Source organism: Syngnathus acus, chromosome 8 (assembly GCF_901709675.1).
Source record: "Syngnathus acus chromosome 8, fSynAcu1.2, whole genome shotgun sequence".
Classification (NCBI taxonomy): Eukaryota; Metazoa; Chordata; class Actinopteri; order Syngnathiformes; family Syngnathidae; genus Syngnathus; species Syngnathus acus.
Window position 1 is genome coordinate 10,019,404 of NC_051093.1, and position 16,783 is coordinate 10,036,186.

Sequence of the window (16,783 nt, forward strand, 5' to 3'; positions counted from 1 at the left end):
GAATTTATACGAGTCATTTTCATCTTATTTTGACCAATTATTTTGACGTAAATTAAAACACGATCGAATCTGCGTTTTTAAATTGGACAAGCGATTGGCTTAAAGCTGCTAAACAAGTCGAGCGTCCTCTGGTGGCTATCTTGTAGAATTGATTGCGTTTTCAACCGATTTCAGGCGGCCTTTTGTGGTAATAGCGTCATATCAACGTACACACACACACTAACAGTCGTATTCATATGAACGAGGTTATATATAGGCAGCATAAAGGATGGAAAGTAGCCAATGCATATTAAAAAAATAAAACAATATAACCGAACTTAAGTGAGAGATCACGTACTTACTAAATAGATGTAGTTTATTGAATGTTCTTATCTGTAATGTTAAGAAATAGAGATCGGGCCAATTTGACGAAAGTTTTCCCATGATGTATTTTTTTTCCTTTTACTGCTACTTGTTTGCACAATTTTCCAGTGTTGTATTATGCAATATCTTGAAATGTGAACATGTTCATGTTGGCAGGGTGGTGCTGTGATGACACCAAATTTAGTTCAGCATGTTGACACAATAGTTAAATTTAGCGCAACACCACACCCTTGCCAGTCCTCAAAGTGTCTCCTTGTCAATGAAACATAACAGCGGAATCCAGTGCACTTCTTTATTGACTTTTGTGCAGATATTTCATTAGAAACAGACTGCAGGAAAACAACCTCACAGCAGATATAAGTTAAAATGTCATTGAAGATGACATGAATGTTATGATTACAAAACAATAGAGCCCTGTGGTGATGCTTTCAATTGAAAAGCAGGTACAAGTTTAAAAGCCCACCAAGACAAAAACATGATGATGCAGCGAGGTGACAAAATGTCCAGTCGTTGCCGGTGCCGTGGTGGGCGAACTTCACATGGCTTTCACTTTAATCTGCTTCATCTTCATCTGCTTCTTCTCGATCTTCTTCTGCTCTCGTCTCTGAGCCGCTTCCTGAACAAATAAAAAGTGGGCATTTATTATCATCACTTATGATCCCAAAGTGACCGTGTGATGAATTTGAAGCAAGCAGAAAAATCAAAAGGGCTCAGGGTGATCGGTTGTCATGGGACCTCCAGGCGGCGCTGTCTCTCCGGGTCCTCCTCGTTCATGATCCTCTCCTTCTCGGCCCGCTTTTTCTCCTCGCGTCGGGTCTGCGCCGCCTCCTGGCGCTGAGCGTGCGTCTGCTTCAGGAAGTTCTCCTCCACGCGGGCCCGGTTGCGGTCTGCCTTCATTTTCCCCTGCGGGACAGCGGGAAGACTTTACGGGGATTTGAAGCTTTTGCATTTGAAATGGAGGGTAGGCGTGTTTTTCATGCTTGTCATGTGTTTGATGCGTGGTGTTTGCTTTGCAAGTGTGACCAGGTGTTTGCCGCGCATTTACCTCCCTGTTGAGGCGCAGCTTCTTGACTTTGTCGATGCTGTAGATAACCATGTTCATGAGGGGCAGAAGAGCGTCCATGTCTTTGGGAGACGTGTTGCCCATTCCAGGCACTGCACGACACGCAAAAAAAGAAAATGAGGGACCACGTCAATTCATCGGTAACATTTTGAACAAAAACTAAGAAATGATGACCATTAAATGTAAACAGCAGTGTCTTCTTTGTTTCAGGTAGCTTTAAGGGCTGACCCTCCCTGGAAAACAACATACATATCAAACAAAACTGCTCTTAAATTGTTGTTGTTTTTTTTAAAGAAATGCGATACTCAACTCTTGCATAACTTTTGGACCAGAAAATTGGTCCGAAAAATGGATGGACTCAATCTTGTCGGCGTGGTTGGTGATATAATGAACCATCTGTGAAACACACGCAGACACAATGCCAGAAAAATGCAAAGATCCATCAAAGTATTTTCATAAAAAGGTCACCTTGTTGTCCATCACGCCGTCCGTGACCTCGCCCATCTCCGTAAGAATCGCCAAAGAGTCCGGGAGGCCAAACTTGGCTCCGGACTTTGGCTTGTCGCCGCAGAACTCACTCTGTGCAAAAACAAGAAAAATCCCCAATTGTATTGATAGTTCCACATCGCGACTAAGTGGGCTACGCTATCTAGTGGAGAAAAAAGGTACTTACCAAGTCCTGCAACTCCTTCTGAAGGCGGCCCATCGCCTTCTTAGTGCCCACGGCAAACACAAACGTGTCCATGTCCTCGTCATTCAGCGTCACTTTGATTTGCTACACACAAAAAGACATAGGACAACAAATGGCACATTCTCACAACACATAGCGTGTGTAGCGGGAAAGCGAGTTGATACAAACCACTTGGTCACAGGTGGGCCTCATCATCCTGGCCAGAACATTAAGCAGGTCCTGTCTCTTCAGGAACTGAAAGCACAAAATAAAATAAAAATGGGAACACATACACACAAACACACACACCACCCTCCACTTTACCTTAAGCTGTATGAGCATGCCCTCACAGCAGACGCGTCCGGAGCACCACAGGTTGTAGATGTGTTCATTTTCCTGATTGAGCTTCCCCGTGCTCACTGCTTCTTTGCTGGTGCCGTCGTCGCCTGTGTGCACAAACGACTGTTGTTACATCAGCGAGAGAGAGAGAGAGAGAGAGAGAGAGAGAGAGAGAGAGAGAGAGAGAGAGAGAGAGAGAGAGAGAGAGAGAGAGAGAGAGAGAGAGAGAGAGAGAGAGAGAAAAAAAAAAAAAAAGATGAACACGGCCAACTGACCCACAAGAGCAAAGTTGCTCTCCAGCAGCTCTCTGTGAGAGTTGAACCAGGACTGGGCCAGGCGGCTGTTCTTGTTCTTGCCGATGATGTAGTTCATGATGTAGGCCAGCAGGCCCGTCACCATCAGGATCTCCATGTAGTAGCTCTCCCAGCTATTTTGAAGATGGGCCGGAACCTGAAAACAAGCAAAAAAAAAAACACACCAAGTTTCCATGAGGCATCAATGCCAGTAATAAACATAGTAATGTTTATTCACAAATTAGCTAACCCTAACCCTGAACATTATATTCAGGGAGCGTTTGATAAATAGACTCAAATACAATAATCTGAGGGGGTAGGCTTTGAGAGTTAAAGGAGATTTACCGTGTGGATTATGAGGGGGTCTTTCATGGGGTGGCCAGGCTTCTCCGTGTCGCCAATCACCTCAAACTCCTCCCGGTCATATTTGCTGTAAATGTCCTGATCCTGAGAAACACATCACAGAAATTTCAGTAAATATATATATATATATATATATATATAGGAGTCACACACACACAGACCTCTCACTTATAAATCTCACCTGTGCATCCGAATCGTCAAAACCGTCTTGTCCGTACTCCAGTTCTACCGTGGCCTCGTCTTCATCCTCGTCTTCGTCAGGCTGTGAGAACGGGCTGCCCCGAATGGACGACGGCGGAACGGTGTCCGCCTCGGGCCCCGCATCTTCGCTCATGTCCTCAAACTCGGCAAAGTCATTGTCGTCGAAGTCGGCCAGGTCCTCGCCGTCGTCAAAGTCGTCATTGTAGTTCCCCCGGGAGACGGGGAGGGCAAGTAGAAAGAGCAGCAGGAGGAATGGCAAACGTCGCATGGTGGTGCCTGAGCATGATTTTGACAAAACAAATGAGAGGGAAAAGTGTTTAAGGATCATTTTGAAAATGACTGATTTAAAGCTTTCTTTTAAAAGTTTACAATTTTGTTTTATAGCGTGCTTGAAATGTTTAGATCCAGGGGACATTCCCAAATCTAGCCTTAAACACTAAGAGAGTGTAGAAAACCTGCCCGTATTTTAGCCAAGTTTAAAATGTGTTTTTTTAAGTATTTAATAAGCTGATTAGGGGTCTCGAGTTTGCCAGTCACCTGACAGTTCATAGAATAAAGTCAAACACGACTAAGATGTTCATTATGATGCTTCCTTCCTTTTAAGTGTTTTGTAATCCAAAGGTGGAAATTGAACTTTTATCAACAAATAGCTGCCTTTATATAAAAATAAAAAACAACATACGATTTGAGTCGTCAAGCTCAACTTGTGTCGCAAGCGCATCCTCGCAACATACTCGACAAAAAAACCAAACACGTTTTAACAGCAGAAATGACAAAAAGTGTTGCATTGTTTTTATGCGCATTTTCAACTTGGACACTTGTCAATTTTTGTGGGATTGACCCCGACGAAATTAGACCCCAGTGCCCCCCCCATTCCCTATATCACTTTCAGACAGCTCTGCTGCTAGCATGCTAACTAACACGAGCACCCCAACACACAAATGAAAAGTGACGCCGTAACACTTGATATAAAATATTCAAAACAATAAGACAAGAACGGTAACGTCTTACCGCTAATCGTGTTGCGGTGTTTGATCGCAAAACCGCCTCCAAATGTCCTGATTTCGTGCAACGACTGGTTGGAGGAAGCTTGACACGGATTTAACCTCTCAAAGTAAAACAAAGGTGGCGAGACTTTCATCGTCAACGCGAGAGTTCGGACACGTCAGCAACGCGAGCTGACGTTGGGATGTGGTCGACAGTGCGTTGTGTTTGTTTGTTGTTGTTGTTGTTGTTGTTGCTGCTGTTTTACACCACAAACCTACATCGGAAGACGCCATTTAAAAGCTTGAATAGCACCGTATAAAACCTAATAATTCAAATGAAATTTCAGAGCTATAATTGATGCGCAAAGGCTTTCAATTAAGATGCTAATTCTAAGATTAATAAAACTTTCAGAAGAGATCAGATAAATTAGTAGTATTAAAACATCTGAATGAATACGTGAATTAATTTCAGCACCAGGGAGAAAAACCTGAGTCGGAAGTTTTCAGAAATAGAGCTTTTAAGTTGAACGTCTTAACCGGAAGCCAGTCAATCGTAGACGAATAAAGCTTTGTGGATCCGAACGGGCTATGGCTGACATTCTTTGTTGACTAAAGTGGCCGTAATACTGCATTAGATCAGCGATTTCGCGACGCGACGCGACGACTAACGTAAATTCTACTAATTATTGTCATTGGTTGAAGAAAAGTGGTCGCGAGCGCTTCTCGAGGGGAGACTTAATTTGCGGTGAGCTAACGCAAACGTGTTAGCTCCGCTCAGCTCCTTTCCGCTCAGCTCCGCTACGATGTCGCTGCACGGCAAGAGAAAAGAAATCTACAAATACGAGGCGCCATGGACGGTCTACGCAATGAACTGGAGCGTACGACCGGACAAACGCTTTCGCTTGGCTCTAGGAAGCTTCGTGGAAGAATACAACAACAAGGTGCGTGCATCATTTCTTTCTTTTTTTTCTCTCATTGGGGGCTGTTGAAGAAAACCCGGGCTAAAGATAGTAACGCGATGGATGCTAATCATAGTTATGCAGCGGAGCACCAATGCGTTCTAAATCCTGACGTTTCACGGGAAATGATGTCCGACAACGTTCGTCTACACCCTAAATTCAAATGAATTCATATTCGTTTAAAAATGTTGAAAACAGCCTTTACTTTTAATCGGGAGGTAATGACAATATGAATTTGTATGCAATGTCTCGGGGGTTGGTTGTGTGACACCTTGATGAAACTATTTGGGAACGTTGCAGGAATACCCCGTTTAGATCATTTGAAAAAACAAAGAATACATTGTGAATGCATTTTCTCTAAATGCACAATCAGTGATCATTTATGATATGATGTCATGTGTCTTTACGTTCAGGTCCAGCTAGTGGGTCTGGAAGAAGAGAGCTCAGAGTTCGTGTGCCGGAACACCTTTGACCACCCGTACCCAACCACCAAGATCATGTGGATCCCGGATACTAAGGGGGTCTATCCAGACCTGCTGGCCACCAGCGGGGACTACTTGCGCATCTGGAGGGTACGTTGAGCAAACAATATGCCTTGGTTGTGGGTATGGAGCAATGACATCGAAAAAGAGTGATGAGAACCAGAAATAAGAGGCAAATCGATGTAAATGGTTTCTCTTAAACACCACTAAACCGTACTTCTTTTACAAAGCACAAGGAATTCTTTTTTGAAGTGACAGGTACTGACAATTTCCTCCACATTGCAGGTCAGTGACACGGAAACACGCCTTGAATGTTTGTTGAACAACAACAAGAACTCAGACTTCTGCGCGCCGCTCACGTCCTTCGACTGGAACGAGGTGGACCCTAACCTTCTGGGTAAGAAGAATTGGAGGCGTTGTCTTGTGGAAATGTATCCTAACAACAATCTGTGCAGGCACATCCAGCATCGACACCACCTGCACCATCTGGGGTCTGGAGACAGGTCAGGTTCTAGGTCGCGTCAACCTGGTATCGGGACACGTCAAGACGCAGCTCATCGCCCATGACAAAGAGGTTGGTGCGATCTCGGTTGTTGGCCAGTGAATCCGCTAAGCAACTTGATTTTTATTTGAAGGCCTTACGACACGGTCCAGCTCACGTGTGATCCTCGTCCCCGCAGGTGTACGACATCGCCTTTAGCCGGGCGGGCGGCGGCCGTGACATGTTCGCCTCGGTGGGCGCCGACGGCTCGGTGCGCATGTTCGACCTGCGCCACCTGGAGCACAGCACCATCATCTACGAGGATCCCCAGCACCACCCGCTGCTGCGCCTCTGCTGGAACAAGCAGGACCCCAACTACCTGGCCACTATGGCCATGGACGGAATGGAGGTCAGTCTCGTACGATACCAATTGTAGACTGAAATGCTATTTGTTTGAGAATGCCGTTTTTGTGGAACAGGTTGTCATCCTGGACGTACGTGTGCCGTGCACGCCGGTGGCTCGCCTCAACAACCACCGCGCCTGCGTCAACGGCATTGCCTGGGCGCCACACTCCTCGTGTCACATCTGCACCGCAGGTAAATGACACATCTACACAGCATCCGGAGCGAATCGAAGGTTTTGACAGTCGGTGTGCGAGAAACGCCCAGAAGCACCAGCTCCTTCGCCGAGTCACATGACTAGCATTTGGAAAAACACGTATTCTACCTCTCGTTGTTTTTTTCCTTCCTCCCGCGGTAGCCGACGACCACCAGGCTCTGATCTGGGACATCCAGCAGATGCCCCGCGCCATCGAAGACCCCATCCTGGCGTACACGGCCGAGGGCGAGATCAACAACGTGCAGTGGGCGTCCACGCAACCCGACTGGATCGCCATCTGCTATAACAACTGTCTGGAGATCCTGCGTGTCTGAATGGGGAAGGAGAGGAGACCACCCCCCCTTCCTTGAAGAGAACTCTGATTGAACTGTTTGGAGTGGACATGCTCGGCAATAAGCCTGGCTTTTTTGTCCGTGAGGCCATTGTTCTTCGCCTTCTTCTATTTCTACTCCGTGTGTTCCAGCTCTTTTATTTATTCTGCTCTCCAGGTAGACGTCTTGTAGTACTGAGGAGTTTCAGTGCCAAATTCACAAGAAAAGGAAGAATTGCTCTACGAGATTTAGCCTCCTAGAAAATAGGAGTGTTAATCTTGTGGTGTTAATGTTCCTTTTCAGGATGTCCCTGATATTCCTCTGTATCGTAGTGCTGAACTCAGACAAAGATTTTGACGTTTGTGAGATGGTTGTCATGATTTCGGTTGTTTGTGTTGTGAAGATTAAATATCAATTCCGTCATGACTTCCTATGGACAGCAGCAACTCCAGACTCTGTAAACATCTTTGCCCCTTTCTTACAGTTTACCTGTGCTGGAAAAATGGACTTTTGCCCTCTTGTCTCCTTCCACACGTTGAGGTTGTCTCCTTGTAGCATGCCATTACAAGGCAAGGGGGAAAAAGTGTACATACATATAAATATATCCTTCTAAACATGTCGGATAGCAAAGTGGTCAAGTTGTAGGCTTTTTTTGCATTAGGTCTCATGGAATTTGGTCTAATAAATTGTATTCATCCACGTATCAACTCCGTTTGTAGTTATTGTCCACTTCTACCTAATGTATTGAACTGTTCCTCAAATATTTATATTAATTTAGCCTCGCATCTACGGCTTTTCAATGAATATTTTCATTTCCACTCACCTCGATAATGATGTATCCGTTTTATGAGTGTAGACTTCTGGTGGTATGCAGTAACATGCAGTTCCACTGGGGGTCGCCAAACCTGCAATTTGTAAGCGCATTGCAAATATTAGTGCTGTACAAAGTTTGTAATTAAAGCTGTCCTTTCCTTTCAAAAAATTTGCATTGAGGTCACTTGCCAAAGCATTGTTGGAAGTCGAAAAAACTTTTCTCGAAGTACTTTTGGGTCAACCCGTGGACGTTCCTAGGCAAATATGAAAACTAAGCAAATGCCAATCTGTTTGTTTTCCTGCCCCATTCCCCCGGACAGAGAGCCACTGAGCACAGACACTCTTGTACAAAAGGAAAGAGGTTTTATTCACAGTTTGTCCCTTTTTATTCAATACAGAGGAAAGGCAAGGATGAGTTGGGACATCGTGGACCAGTTTACAGAGGAAGAGGAGGCTGACGTGACAACCACGCCGGCCGGGAAGGGGAGAGGATGAAACGTCGCCGAAGACGGCAATGTTTTCTTTCGGAGACGTCCCTCCTCTCCCTTCTGTTTGTCATCCCTTCCAGCACCAGAGGACCTCTTCGGAATGGGAATGAGGACCCCCCCTCCCGCCCCCCGGGTGGTCTCGAGAGGACGGCGTGGAAAGAAGATGGCTGGCGTAAGTGAAAGATGATGTCATTTTTTTTTTTTTTATTGAAAAGCATCCCCTGTTCTCCCATAAGCCGACACAGACATCCCGTGAGCTCCCACAAGTCTCCACTTTGGAAGAGACAAGTGGGAATATGACCCCACGGAGGGTGGGATGGACGGAAGGAGCCAGGGAAGAAGGAAGGAAAGGAAAGGCAGGAAAAAGCGAAGGGATTTGTCGTCTTTCATCCTGTCTTCTTACTCCTCCTTCTCCTCTCCGTGTGTGATGACGTAGCAGATGTTCTTGTAGTCCACGTTGCCCGCGACGTCAGGGGGGAAGGCGGCCCACATGTTCTTGATCTGGCAACAACAAGTGAAAGTGTTGGATGTTGCAATTGCTCAAATCTCACACAATCCTGCAAATAAACCAAAAGCGGAGTCAAATCCTTTTACCTCCTCCTTGGAGAACCTGTCGCACTGAGTGGTCAGGAGCTCCTCAAGGCTGAGGACACAAAACGGACAAATGAATCACAATGGGCTTTTTGAGCAGCTTCACCACAATGTGTTGAGCAAAGAATTGACAAATATGCCTCATTTCATGTTTTGATATGATTTCAATCATGTGCGGTGGTGAAGGTTCACACTCACAACTGCTTCTTGATGGTTCCGGTACCCTCGGGGTCCAGGACCTTGAAGGCGGCAAGAATAACGTCCTCGGGGTCAGCGCCTGTCACAGAAATAAAGTCATTGATTAAAAAAAGAAACGAGGCCCGTAGACAAGATCCAAAAAAGCTACCCTTCAGCTTCTCGCCGAACATGGTGAGGAAGACGGTGAAGTTGATGGGGCCGCTGGCCTCCTTGATCATGGCCTCCAGCTCCTCATTCTTGGTGTTCAGCTGGCCTGCAGCCGGGGAAGGACATAGATCAGGATCGGGTAGTCCAGGCTAGTTGCGGAGAAATCTTGACTCACCCAGGGAAGCCAGAACGTCCCTCAAATCATCTTTGCTGATGATACCGTCTCTGTTCTGGTCGATGATTGTGAAGGCCTGCGAGGAGACAAATGGATGAAGGACACCCGAGATATATTTGGTGCCTTCTTGTGGAAAGCTAAAACCCTCTGGATGCTTGTCAATAAGAGTCTCCCCTTACTGGAGTCACATTCCTAAAAGCGCCTGCGGCGACTTTCCTTTCGGGTTAATTTGGGACGGCAGCTGCGGGATCCAGCTGAAACTCAAGATCTTTGAGCGGGGTCTCGGCCCCGCTAATCGTTGCCCCAAGATGGCGTCACCATCTAAGATAGTCAGTCGCCCGTGCGAACGGCACTGTCCTTTTCTTAAGTGCCGAGGTGCAATTTTGGCGTGAGGGCCGCGAGTGACAGCAGGACGGTGGGTTGGTTGGGTGGAGGTCAAAGGGAAGCAAAACAGGAAGGAGGGAGGGAGGGAGGGAGGTGTGGGACAGTGCAAACGACGTGCTTGTTTAAGTGTCAGCGTGGAGCCTTAACTATAAACTCCAATTCAGCTTTGACTTTTTTTTCCCCCCCCTCTCTCACCTCCTTGTACTCCTGAATCTGACTCTGCTCAAACATGGAGAATACGTTGGAGGAGCCGCCATCTCCGCCCCCCTGCCTCCTCTTGGTCTTCTTGGGTGCCTGCACAGCAAATAGGGGAAAAAAAGAAATCAGAGGAAGTCACTCGCTTCCTTAATGAGAAGAAGGTTTTTCATTCAAATCGTGACAATCACATTTGCCTGCTTACTTGTTTACTTTCTTTTTTTTTTTTTTTTTTCTCCTGATTTACATTTCTGTTAACACGAGTTTCTTTTCACTTTCTTCCTTTCCTGTATACACTATGAATGGTCTGGCCCAACGAGCTTCTGTCTTATTGTTACATTTTGCATCTCCAAAGCTTGCATGAGCCTGCTCCAAAGTACACAACAAGGAAAAAAACCCAGAGAATTCCATACTGCTGGCTGGAAAAAGGGACATAGGGTGAGTCCACGTCGACGGGCGGGGCAGCTACTCACCATTTCGAGACGCTGAGAGTGGAGCTTTGGGACGATGAAGAAAGAGAGGAGAGGGTGAAGCCGCGTCGGTCCTCCGCCTCCGGGGGGCTTATATAGCCCCGGGCCCCCTCGTCTAACTTTAGCCACAACCTCAAGTTTGGATGGGGGATAAAAAAGAGAGCGAGAGGAGGGGATGCTTGGGGACGAGCGGATGGATGAGCGAAAGCCAAGGCCAGTGTTGGCGGATCCGCTTACAGGAGAGCCAAAATAGACGCGGGCGCTCCGCTCCGTCTTCCAATCAAGTCAACCAGGGAGCTTGCCGCAGGTCCTCCGTCCCACGTGGACTAATAAGGACATTGAGGACACGGATGCTTGGAGGATCGGAAGACAGAGCGCCCCCTCCGCCCTGGTCCCGACCCTCGCCGCCTTTATTTTTGGGTCCTCGACGGGATATCGGCGATTGGGTCGCCTTGACCGTGTATGTGCACGGCTCCCGTGTCTCTTGATGGAATCATCACGTTCAATAAGGTCACACCAAAAAATCGTACATTCTAGACGACATCTCCAACTGGAAGCTAAATCTCACACTTCACAAGGAACCTCATATTTTATGATTGAAGAAAAAAAAAAGGCAATGCCGTGAATTGATTTAGTTGCCACACTCAAATCATCTTTCGCCATTGAAATGAATGGAAGGGCCATTAAAGTGTTCCACCATCTTCCAAAGTGCCAACCAACTTATTGATAATGTAACGGTGTGCCCGCCTTAGCCACCGGGAGGCAGCAAAATACAGTCAAAAGCGTGAATTGTATTAGTTGTACTTTACCGAGTATCGGCATATTGTTTGTCTGCAAGGGTTGCACCATCGTTTTTGTTCAAAGATGCCGCTCAGTGGAATGATGGGAAAAGTCCTCACATTCTTGACTCGAGTACAAATAACTGGAGCTAGCCAGCCGGCTCAAGTCAGAAATTGATGAGACGCCAATGTGTCAGACACTTGAACACACCGTTAACCTGTGATCTTTTCTTAGCGTATCTTTGTGCAAAGGTGCCACTTTACTGCTTAACATTTTTGCACCTGTTTGCCAATTGGACTCTCAGCACTTGAGAAACTAAGTCGAGCCGCAAAGCCCCTCCCTCCCTGTTATGTTGCCGGCGATGGCAGTAGACGTTCGCTTGAGAACGGGGACAGCTGGGAGTGACGGAAATAGCCAAATCAACTTGGCTCTGTGCAATGAAGAGTGGGAAATGGCTGCTAGGGGGGATTTGAGGCCTATTTGTCTTTTTGTATCCAAATTTACTCGGCACTAATCCACACTCATTTGATTAAGAAAGCAGCCCGGCGGGCTATTCTTGGCTGTTTATATTTCCACTGCTCTTTCTCCACCTGCTGCACAGTCCGGCCTCGTTTGTTTATCCTCGCCCGCTGCCCACTTCCTGTCACTTGTCTTGCGGCTGACCTTACAACCCGGCCTCACGTCGCTGTCACCACCTTGTTGGATGAGTAATGTACGATGGCGCGGACCTTCAAGTACCCTATTTTTCTTCTTCTTGGTGATCAAATTAAATTTGCCCTCCCCTGATGGAAACATGTTTTGACACAGATAACAAGTTCCGTTTTTTTCTTTTATATCTCACTTCCTCTTATAGAATCTTTAAGTTTCACGTCAAGTCGATGAGATCTTCTTGCAGGTTCTCCTCCGGTGGCTGCCGACAGGTCAGCCATTCTTCACGGGCCTTCTTAACGTCTTGCCCGTAACGGTGGTGCAGCTGGCGGAACTCCTCCCGCGCATTACAACCCACCAGGGGCCACTCGGCCAACAAAAGCGGCGTCGGAACGTTCAAGGGTGTGACGTGAGCGTTCCACCTGTGCCACGGCTTTGGAGATTTTTGCATGAAAACTCCTGCTGCTGCTGGTGGTGGTGGTGGTCCGAGGTTCAAGTTGCTGGCTGGAGACTCACCGTCGCCCTGATGGTGCTTCAATTCTGCAAAAACAAAAGAATGTTCTGATATTACACTCAGTTCAAAGATTTGAGTGGTATGATGATGGTGTCACTTATCAGCTACCTCCGCCATCTTGTGTGAGATTGTTATACTGCACGTGGAGGTCACGCAGCAGCAGCGACAAGTAGCGGTGGCTGGCCGACAGCAAAGCCCGCAGCCAGTTCGCCAGCGTGCCCTCGTCCGCCGCCGCAAACTGGTAGCTCTTTTCTTCGGGATCTTGAAAGAGTAAAGAGAAGCAGAAGCGTCCGTCGGCATCTACTCGCCGCACGGCGCATCCCTCCAGCACGATGACACCCAGCAGGCTGCGGTCCGCGGGCCGCTCCTGGTAGAAGAGCAGGTTGCCTTTCAGGACCAACCAGCGGCGATGGTACGAGCCATTTCGCTGTTTCTGCAAGGATGATTGGATCAGTTGAAATTTTGCTTCGAATTTTGTTTGCATTTTTGGTTCGCAACCTTCTTGAAGAGAAAGCCTTCTTTGTCAACCGGTGATGTGCAGGAGTGGTAATGAGTCAAAATCTTCTTGTGGAGCTTCATAACAACCCTGAAAGGAAGAGAATAGGCTTGATTTTGATGGGTACCCAAACCTCCAACATCATCTCAACACGTTTTGTGTGTTTTATACATAGAAGACAATAGTGACATTTGTGACTTACCTCTGGCAATGGAGAGTCCCCCGGCTGGTCACTTGCACGCTCTCATTAAACTTTGCACTTTTTTTCCCAAACATATGAAACGCATTTCCTCAGCGCTTCTCTTCGCCTCACAGGCGCTCTACAAATGTTTGAATTTCAACGTTTCAGGTTACTTCCTGTGAGCGCCGGTGCTGAAATATAAATAACTCGACCCACTTCCTGGTAACAGAACCCAGACACACATTGTGTTCTCTACAATGACACCGAAGCGAAGCGCTCGCTTGAGCAATCACCCAGCAAAAAAGTGTAACTTGGAAGTGATGCTTGAGCGCTTCTGCATTCTGTGTCACGCTCATGATTTGCTCCAATGCGTCGTCATGTGCTGCACCAGCACCACCAACTGTCAAATCCTCATTTAGGACACTTGTAATTATCCTAACGCCTCCAATTGTCATGGCGATTTGTTTGACCCACATGCAGAAACCAATCAGGAGTCCCAGATGGATGTGGATGGAGTCTTTATTGAAGGGAGCGAGGAAGCAATAGCGCTGGGGGTCCGAGCCAGGGGGACGGAATTGGAGCTGTGACGGTGGAGCGTCAGCGGTTCGGTCTGAGCACAGTGGAGCCGGTCGGAGGTCCAAGAGCTGGAAGGGAACAACAAAGAGTCAGAGTTCGTGGAAAAGAGGCAGACCGGAGACTCAGCGTAGACCAACGAGTAGGGTTGACTTGGATAATTGCTAGAGGCGCAGCCGTAGAGGAGATCACATAAGCAGACACTCAGTTGCTGGCAGCATGCACCTGCATGAAGCCGGCCCCCCCCCCCCCCCCCCATCCCAAGCCACGCAAAATTGAAGCAAAGTAGTCTGTTTAGCATGCTCCTTAAAAGCCTTCCAGCCTGATCAGCCACACCTGTGAGGAGCAGCCACACCCGTGGGGAGCGGCCACGCAGGTCTGTGGGTCCTCCACCACTCTGCTCACGGCTGCCCCCTGTGGAAAAGAGAAAAACCTTCCAGGATCCTGACACCAATATTCTGAGTGACTTATTTTGATCAGTGCTGAAGGCCTTCCCTCCCCTCATATGAGTGTCAGGTGGGCTTTATCTTGCTTGCCCCTTGTTTCTTGGCCTTCTTGCGTCTATTCTTAACAAGCACTGATCCCTTTTGTCCCACTGGACCTCAAAGAATTTCACATCTAAAAGAGTCTGAAGTGTGTGGAAGACTGCTGTGGATTTCAAAATGACTCATTGTGTCTATTTGTTGTCATAACATTAAAAAAACACCTATCGTGTTTGTTGATTAATGACAAACGTCGCATACAAATGTTTTTTATACGATCAATTTTAGAGCAACAGTTCACCCTCCGTCCAAGTGGTGACGCTGCTAGCTTAGCAGAGCCAACTGCTGTGTAATGTTTTGGCGAAGAAAAAGAAACCACCGAAGAAGATAAGAGTACGAACGTCGTTTAAATTGTTATCAGGTTACATTTCTTCGTTATTTTTGGTTGATAAAGTATTTGAAGTGACGGTTTCATCACGCGATCATTGCGTTTGCACCTTTAATCAAACATCGCTCCATTTTAGCGCAAATTAGCTGCTGATGCTTTACGTCGCTGCATGTCTCGCCTGCCGTTGCAGCTGCAAGCTAACATGTTAGCAACATCGCTGACGTGATTGCTGTGACAATATTCAACTCACTTTTCTCCCCTCATTACACCAACTATTGTCTTTTGGGAATAACAAGTCTGCACGTGTGGCTTTTTTAAAGCACCATGTCCAAACGGAAAGTGACTTTTGCGGATGGTGATGGTGGGGTGTTGGAGCTGGACGATGAGGTCTCGAACAAAAAGGTGCGTTTGCCAACTTTAGTTTGAGTTTGTCCATTTGGAATGTATGTATTAAGAAACCCTGGAACTGTTTTGAATAAGGGGGGGGGGGGTGCTGCACAATATGTTATTGTGAGATGGTCATAAACGGTCCTTTTTGTGTGTCCTGAAGCCAACACTTGAGGTGCCGAGCGGCCCGGGCTCCAGGTTCAAGGGCAAGCATTCCCTTGACAGTGACGAGGAGGACGAAGGGGAGGACACCCAGAACGACAAATATGACATTTTGGCCAACGACGACGTGGACGGTGAGTCCCTTTGGTTGTCCACAAGCCGCGGTATTGTTTTTAGTGGGTACTTCATGTGGATTGTGGGTTCCAGGCCAAGAGAACGCCACCATTGATTACGACGAGGGCGTTTCCATCACGCCCTTCAACCTGGAGGAGGAGATGGAGGAAGGACACTTTGACTCGGAGGGGAACTACTTTGTCAAAAAGGAAGAGCAGATCCGAGACAATTGGCTCGACAACATTGACTGGGTAACTGCGTTCTTCGAGGGCTTTGCGTGGGACCCGAAAGATTCAAGGGATAATCACGGTGCGTATTTTTTTAGGTGAAAATCAAAGAACAACCGTTCAAACAAAAGAAGAAAGGACTCGGAGCCAAACGCAAGCGCAGAGTGGGCGATGAGGATGAAGCGGAGGAAGAGAAGAAGCGGGAGGAGCAGCGAGAAAACAAGGAAGGCGACGAAGATGAGGACGACGACGAGGAGGAGGCCGAACCGGCCGAGGACCCCATGGCCTCCCTCACGCAGCGGCAGCTCACAGAAGCCTTAGTGGAACTCTTGTTGCCGGGGGAGACGGTCGCGGCGGCGCTGCGACGGCTGGGGGGCCTCGGCGGGCAGAAGAGGAGCAAACTGCGAGACGCCGCCGGCGACCACGCGGCGGAGAACAAGCGCGACACGGAGAAGCTGGACCGCCTCACGTCTCTCGCCGATCGGCTGGTGGCGTCGGGCGTGTACGGCATCTACCAGCAAACCAAGGAAAAGCTGGCCTACACGCTCAAGAATATGAGCAGTAAGCGACCCAAGTCAAAGGAGGAGGACGAAGACCAACTGGACATGTTCGGAGACAAGTTTGACGAGAAGCACGGCGCACAGGCTGAAGAGGAGGAAGACAAAAGAGGTTTGACGCGCGCTGGTTTTCTCTCGCGAGTGAGCGGTTGGTCGCCTTTCGTTGAATCTTGCCTTGTTTCTCGGCAGTGAGCGAGGAAGTCATGTGGGAGTACAAGTGGGAGAACGAGGACAAGTCCGAGGTCTACGGACCCTTCACCAGTCAGCAGATGCAGGTAGTGCATCCCCTCAGATTGGAAAGTCAGCCTTTAAGTTGGCTACATTTTGCTCTTCTGTCTGTCCCCGCGCCTCACTAATCCATCGGGTGTGTTGTCAGGATTGGGTGGATGAAGGCTACTTCAGCAGCGGCGTTTACTGCAGGCGCTTGGACCAGGAAGGCTCACAATTCTACAACTCCAAGAGACTGGACTTCGAGCTCTACACGTGATCACGTGCTCCCATGCAGTGCTGCGTCGTCGTTTCTTATGTCCACATGTTTTTAAATAAATCGTCCGAACGCTGTTTGTTATTTGGACATAACAATAAACGAGAGAGCTCGTCAATAGGACAAACACAATGATGCACTGTGGTCTTATTTTACATATTGCAGCATCTATACTTGAGAGCCCGCATCCATGCCCTTG

General features: G+C 47.7%; 5 protein-coding genes across 8 annotated transcripts; 2 read left to right on the top strand and 3 right to left on the bottom strand.

Annotated features, from left to right (window-relative positions):
• Positions 1-641: 641 nt before the first annotated feature.
• On the bottom strand, positions 642-4,452 carry ccdc47 (coiled-coil domain containing 47). The gene is made up of 13 exons (XM_037255935.1): positions 4,304-4,452; positions 3,273-3,568; positions 3,074-3,175; positions 2,711-2,885; positions 2,421-2,542; positions 2,286-2,351; positions 2,100-2,201; positions 1,895-2,005; positions 1,737-1,822; positions 1,601-1,659; positions 1,409-1,518; positions 1,099-1,266; positions 642-979 (listed from the first exon to the last, which is right to left on the bottom strand). The coding sequence occupies exons 1-13, from the start codon at positions 4,431-4,433 to the stop codon at positions 899-901; spliced, it is 1,608 nt and encodes a 535-aa protein (XP_037111830.1). The 5' UTR covers positions 4,434-4,452; the 3' UTR covers positions 642-898.
• A 358-nt stretch (positions 4,453-4,810) lies between these two features.
• Positions 4,811-7,899, top strand: dcaf7 (ddb1 and cul4 associated factor 7). Of its 2 annotated transcripts, none has more exons than XM_037256034.1 (7): positions 4,811-5,219; positions 5,651-5,809; positions 6,005-6,116; positions 6,175-6,293; positions 6,400-6,609; positions 6,680-6,797; positions 6,958-7,899. In XM_037256034.1, exons 1-7 carry the CDS (start codon positions 5,082-5,084, stop codon positions 7,131-7,133), a joined length of 1,032 nt encoding a protein of 343 aa, XP_037111929.1. In that variant the 5' UTR covers positions 4,811-5,081; the 3' UTR covers positions 7,134-7,899. The 2 variants fall into 2 exon arrangements, with proteins under 2 accessions (XP_037111929.1, XP_037111930.1); XM_037256035.1 differs by having other exon boundaries at positions 4,812-5,219; positions 6,961-7,899.
• A 390-nt stretch (positions 7,900-8,289) lies between these two features.
• Positions 8,290-10,755, bottom strand: mylpfa (myosin light chain, phosphorylatable, fast skeletal muscle a). Its single transcript, XM_037256103.1, has 7 exons — positions 10,595-10,755; positions 10,122-10,220; positions 9,543-9,618; positions 9,369-9,473; positions 9,221-9,299; positions 9,026-9,074; positions 8,290-8,932 (listed from the first exon to the last, which is right to left on the bottom strand). The coding sequence occupies exons 1-7, from the start codon at positions 10,595-10,597 to the stop codon at positions 8,831-8,833; spliced, it is 513 nt and encodes a 170-aa protein (XP_037111998.1). The 5' UTR covers positions 10,598-10,755; the 3' UTR covers positions 8,290-8,830.
• Positions 10,756-12,186: 1,431 nt separating this feature from the next.
• On the bottom strand, positions 12,187-13,490 carry zgc:153733 (uncharacterized protein LOC556313 homolog). Its single transcript, XM_037256075.1, has 4 exons — positions 13,232-13,490; positions 13,032-13,119; positions 12,642-12,966; positions 12,187-12,559 (listed from the first exon to the last, which is right to left on the bottom strand). Exons 1-4 carry the CDS (start codon positions 13,303-13,305, stop codon positions 12,237-12,239), a joined length of 810 nt encoding a protein of 269 aa, XP_037111970.1. The 5' UTR covers positions 13,306-13,490; the 3' UTR covers positions 12,187-12,236.
• A 783-nt stretch (positions 13,491-14,273) lies between these two features.
• cd2bp2 (CD2 (cytoplasmic tail) binding protein 2) lies at positions 14,274-16,716 on the top strand. Of its 3 annotated transcripts, none has more exons than XM_037256011.1 (7): positions 14,274-14,299; positions 14,974-15,055; positions 15,204-15,336; positions 15,410-15,567; positions 15,642-16,212; positions 16,290-16,375; positions 16,477-16,716. In XM_037256011.1, the coding sequence occupies exons 1-7, from the start codon at positions 14,289-14,291 to the stop codon at positions 16,585-16,587; spliced, it is 1,152 nt and encodes a 383-aa protein (XP_037111906.1). In that variant the 5' UTR covers positions 14,274-14,288; the 3' UTR covers positions 16,588-16,716. The 3 variants fall into 3 exon arrangements, with proteins under 3 accessions (XP_037111906.1, XP_037111907.1, XP_037111908.1); XM_037256012.1 differs by lacking the exon at positions 14,274-14,299 and adding an exon at positions 14,602-14,686; XM_037256013.1 differs by lacking the exon at positions 14,274-14,299 and adding an exon at positions 14,606-14,658.
• Positions 16,717-16,783: the final 67 nt, after the last annotated feature.